General features: G+C 39.9%; 1 protein-coding gene across 2 annotated transcripts; it reads left to right on the forward strand.

The window, feature by feature from the left end:
- Positions 1–234: 234 nt before the first annotated feature.
- On the forward strand, positions 235–4,669 carry LOC114314988 (Protein kinase superfamily protein). Of its 2 annotated transcripts, none has more exons than XM_028261564.2 (2): positions 235–2,545; positions 2,799–3,319. In XM_028261564.2, the coding sequence occupies exons 1-2, from the start codon at positions 528–530 to the stop codon at positions 2,824–2,826; spliced, it is 2,046 nt and encodes a 681-aa protein (XP_028117365.2). In that variant the 5' UTR covers positions 235–527; the 3' UTR covers positions 2,827–3,319. The 2 variants fall into 2 exon arrangements, with proteins under 2 accessions (XP_028117365.2, XP_028117364.2); XM_028261563.2 differs by lacking the exon at positions 2,799–3,319 and adding an exon at positions 4,540–4,669 and having other exon boundaries at positions 241–2,545.
- The last annotated feature ends 435 nt before the right edge of the window (positions 4,670–5,104 follow it).

A 5,104-nucleotide genomic window follows, 5' to 3' on the forward strand; every position in this document is an offset into this window, starting at 1 on the left:
TGAGGGAATTGATAGTGAAGAGATTAATAGTAAAGAATTATTAAATTATTTTTATATAAAATAATAAAACAAATAAAAAAATTAAACATTATGTTTAAGAAAAATTTCTAATATAAAAAAATAAAAAAATTTCTAATCTCCTCACTATTTTTCTAATATCATCTCTACTTCTTCTTTATCAATTCTTTTTCCTCCTTCTTACTAATACCAAAAAATTACTTATCTTGTCCCTACCTCTCAAAACAAACACTTTATTCTCAATACCCTCTTCGCTACGAAACCCAATCTCCTCCCTGTAAACCCAAACAACCGGGGCCAGAGTCTGGGTCTGTGTTGTTCACTACTCTATGCTTGCGTATCCTCTCGTCGTCTTCTTCGCTTAGCTCTGTTCTCTCTCTCTCTAGTCTCTTTCCACCTTATACTCTCTCTCTCTCTCTCTCTCTGCAAATCCATTTCTAACCTATACATACACACACATTATATATACATATATATTCACTCTTCGTTTTCTCCATTTTTGTCCAACAATGCCTTCACGCCCACAACCACCACCATTCCCAGATTTTCCGGCGCCGCCGGAACCACCCACCGACCTCCCCCCCCACAACCCACATCCCCATTTCAACTTCATCCCACCCATCCTCGCCGGAGCCCTCACCATAGCCTGTCTCTTCTTCCTCGCCATTCTTTACCGGAAACTCTCCCGGAAACGCACAGTTCCGGCAGATCTGAAGCCCCCTCACCGCTTCTCCTACCCCCTCCTCCGCCGCGCCACCTCATCTTTCTCCGCCGCCAACCGCCTCGGCCAAGGTGGGTTCGGGTCGGTTTACAAAGGAATCCTACAGTCCGGTCAGGAAATCGCTGTGAAGCTCATGGACCCTTCTGGGTCTCTTCAGGGTGAGAGAGAGTTCAACAATGAGCTCTCTCTTGCCTCTAAGATCGACCCTGTGTGCTGTGACCATGTGGTGGCGATCATCGGGTTCTCCTCCGATCAGCGCCGCCGTAGACGGCGGCGACTGGCGCTGGTTTATGAGTTTATGCAGAATGGGAGTCTTCAAGATGCGTTGTTGGATCGGAAGTGTCCTGAGTTGATGGATTGGAAGAAGAGATTTTCAATTGCGATTAACATTGCGAAAGGGATTCAGTATCTTCACTGTTCGTGTAATCCTCCGATAGTTCACGGTGATATCAAGCCATCGAATGTACTTCTCGATGCGTATTTCAATGCCAAGATTGCTGATTTTGGGTTAGCTCGAGTGCTCACTGAGGATGAAATTGCTGAAACTTTCTTGGAATGTGGTGAAGATGGAGGTAAAAGAGTGAATGGGGATGATAATGGGTCGATACTCGAAGAAACAGAGAGTGTGATGACAGAGGAGGTTGCTGTGAATGTGGATTTGTCTCCGGAGGGTTGTGTTAGGGTTTCAGATACCGAGGCGGGTTTGTCGCCATCGGAGGGTTTGGACAAGACGAGTGTATCAGAGTGTTGTTTTGACAGGGCTAGTGTTGATAGTGGCAATAGGAGAGGGATTGGGAGGAAGAGGAGCAGTGGGTCAGGGAGAGATTGGTGGTGGAAACAGGACAATAGTGGCGGTATCGGGTCAGAATCGGGGAGAGTGAAGGACTATGTGATGGAGTGGATTGGGAGTGAGATAAAGAAAGAGAGACCCAATGGCGAATGGGTTGCCACGCCGAGCTCGGTAGAGGATGGCGGTGGTGGAACAATGAAGGGTAGTGTAAAAACAGAACAAAAGAAGCATAGGAAGAAATTAGAATGGTGGGCTTCATTGGATGAGGAGAGAATTCAGAAACAGAAGAAGAATAGGAAGCCAAGGGAATGGTGGAGAGAGGAGTTTTGCGAAGAATTGACAAAAAAGAAGAAGATTAAGAAGAAAAGAGGGCTAAAAAATAGTGGTGGTGGTGGTGGTGAATTGTGGTGGCAGAGAGATGAGTTTGTGGCACCTGAGAGAAAGAAGAGGAAGAGCAGAGGTAGTATGGGTAGCATTGATTGGTGGATAGATGGGTTCAGTGGAGAGTTTCGAAGTGGTCGAAAAAACAGTCAAGATTGGCCTAGTGGAGATATACCTAAGAGTGGTGGTGTTAGTAGTACTCCCAGTATGAGAGGAACTGTTTGTTACATTGCTCCTGAGTATGGTGGTGGTGGGCAGCTCTCTGAGAGGTGTGATGTTTACAGTTATGGTGTTCTGTTACTTGTTCTAGTTTCGGGTCGAAGGCCACTGCAAGTGACGGCCTCGCCAATGTCAGAATTCGAGAGGGCGAATCTTATTTCGTGGGCTCGTCAACTTGCTCGTAATGGGAAGCTTTTGGATCTTGTTGATCCTTGTATTCAGTTGTTAGATCGCGAACAGGCACTGCTCTGTATCACAATTGCACTACTCTGTTTGCAGAGATTGCCCAGTAAGCGTCCCACCATGAAAGAGATTGTCGGGATGCTTTCTGGCGAGGCAGAGCCGCCTCACTTGCCGTTTGAATTTTCCCCATCACCACCATCCAATTTCCCTTTCAAGTCCCGGAAAAAGGCCCGGTGAGTTTATCAGATATCTGACTTTTTTGTTTGTTTGGTTGTTTTTTATTTTATTTTATTATTAACATTAGAGTGAACTGTTGTAGCTCTTTTCATCTAATTATCATTTACTAAAATTATTGAAAAGAAACAAGAAGAAAAAAAAAAGTATATATGTTTCATGAATTCAGATGTTCTTATACTCTTTGTTTGTTTGCATAGTTGGTATACTTGACAGATTCCAAAATGATAATTTCTAAGTGTTATGATTCAGGCACAAACTTCCTTTGCCCTGGAAGTGATTGAATTTTAGGAATCCAAGGCATAATGATAATGATGTGGGTTTGGGTGGGTGTGCGTGTAAACCATTGCTTGCTTTTGAAGTGGTGAGGCCAGCTTAATCAACAACTATAGTTAGTGCCTTGGATTTTGATGAGTTTGCTTTTGCTTGCTTTTGAACTTGGGGGCCCCAGGAAATAATTGCTTTCGTAGTTGTCTGCTAACATTCAAAAGCTGATATGAGAGCTTTGTGCTAAAGTAGAGCATTAATTTCAGTGCAAGTGAATAGAGCTTGGTCAAAGTCCCTGCTTTTGCAAAATGTTTGTATAGACACAATGGAAGTATATACAGCAAGAGCAAATGAAAGCAACACTGGGGAACATTTGGACAAAAAAAAATTGGCAAGCTTTCCATTGTATTATACATTCTTGTTTTAAGTTGATTTTTAGTGTATTGAAATTGCATGACATTGGCAAACTGACAATGCAATGGTTAGCTCTCATAAACTTCTCTATATATTCTAAAAAGCACTTGCAGTGAGAGTGCACACACACAAAAAAAAAAAAAAAAAATCGTTTAGAGAGTCTGGACATGTTAAATGAGTGGAGAACCACACAGAATTTTAATTTTCACTTTTAGAAGGGGGCCATTGGTTTAGTGGTTAAAATGCCCTCAACCTTGAGAGGTTGTGGGTTCGAACTCAACCTTAACTTTGTGCAAATAATGCCAAATGTTAGTTCCGTACCTAATATACCCTGCCCAGACCCCTATCCAATGGAGACTAAACTGGGTGTACTTTTTTACGTTGTTCTGAAGTACATCACTATCTCATAGATCATGACATTGTGGTTTACATCCTATTTTTCAAAATTTTCAGCAAAACTAGGATGTTTAAACTTTCATTTAATTCTCAAGCCATAATGATGTGGAGTGATGCTTCTTCTAGAAGCAAATTAGCCCTTTTTTTGAACAGCAAACTGGCCCATTATTAATAACTGAATGGGCTAGTAAATCAGAAATGATGTGGAGTGTCCCAATGAATGCAGTTGACTTAATTGGAAATGAGTCTTTCATTAATTATTTTTCATTAGCTTTAGGATATGTGAATAACATATTTCATCCTTTAGTGCATATATTATTTAGATGGTTGCCACTTTTGTTGAATTGATTGGTGATTCTGCACAGGACCGATTAGTCTTGTGGGGAATATGATATCTAGAGTATCTATGTCATTTCAACATCTATTTGTGAGCTTTAGGTGGGCATTGATTCTCTTTTACTTTATTAAGCTAAATTATTCTAACTTGTTATGTGAACCCTACCTAATTTGTTATTTGAACCAAATTCTTTGGAGTAAGATCAACTTCAAAAGTAGACTCACAGTTTGTAATGTTGATGTTGAAAAAGTATATGGAAGCTGTTGCATGGTTATCAGAATGTTACTGTGAATCATGAATATATATCGACAGTACATGGTTTTTTGATTTCTATTAATGTATTTAGTACTATAATACATCACTGCAAATTTGCTTTATGTGCGTGCATTATTTGTTGCTTTGAAACAAGTCAAACCTCCAGGGAATTTCAATATGTACTTGAACTACATTTGTAAATTGTATTCTAATAGTAAATTTACACGTTTGCTTTCCTCTTTTTTTTTTTTTTTTTTGGTTCCTTTATTTATTTACCTTGAACATTATTACTAATCAACTTCTGAGGTTTATAAACGTTTGTAGTACCAAACTACGTTTCAAGGAGATGGCACTGGAGGAGAATGTCAAGATGAGATGGTCACGGGTCGGATTTACTGTGGGTTCGTAGTAATCCGCCCCCATCCCGTATCATATAGGGGGTGGGGCGGGTGGCGGATTAATTTTGTAAGTTGAATGAGAATATTAATAAAAATTATAAATAATATAGTATATTGTGGATAATGATTTATACTTAAATGAGAATTATAAAATATAAGATGAAAAATAAATAAGTAAAATTAATGTTTAGTATATAATATTTTAATGTTTGAAGTTTATTATATTGAAAAAATATATATGTATTATATATATATATATATATATGAACATATTTAATAAATGGAATTGGGAGGGTGTTGGTTAGAACGGGGTGGGATAAGCAAAACCTTTCCCTGCCCCACTTCCCCATCGGAGTGGAAAAAATCCCTATGGGGCAGGGCAGGGCAGGGCAGGCGGAGAGAGAGAAAAATGGTCATCCCTAAAGATTGTTAATGAGTACCCTTGTTTTATGGCTCCTTTTGCGTTTTCCTTTTTGACTTTGTGGAGGAGG

The sequence above is a fragment of the Camellia sinensis genome, chromosome 2, assembly GCF_055761805.1.
Source record: "Camellia sinensis isolate YWXY chromosome 2, ASM5576180v1, whole genome shotgun sequence".
NCBI lineage: Eukaryota > Viridiplantae > Streptophyta > Magnoliopsida > Ericales > Theaceae > Camellia > Camellia sinensis.

Coding starts and splice junctions, on each gene's coding strand:
- LOC114314988 (XM_028261563.2), top strand. CDS start 528: ATGCCTTCACGCCCACAACCACCACCATTCCCAGATTTTCCGGCGCCG. Junction 2,546..4,539: donor AAGTCCCGGAAAAAGGCCCG/GTGAGTTTATCA, acceptor AAACGTTTGTAG/TACCAAACTACGTTTCAAGG.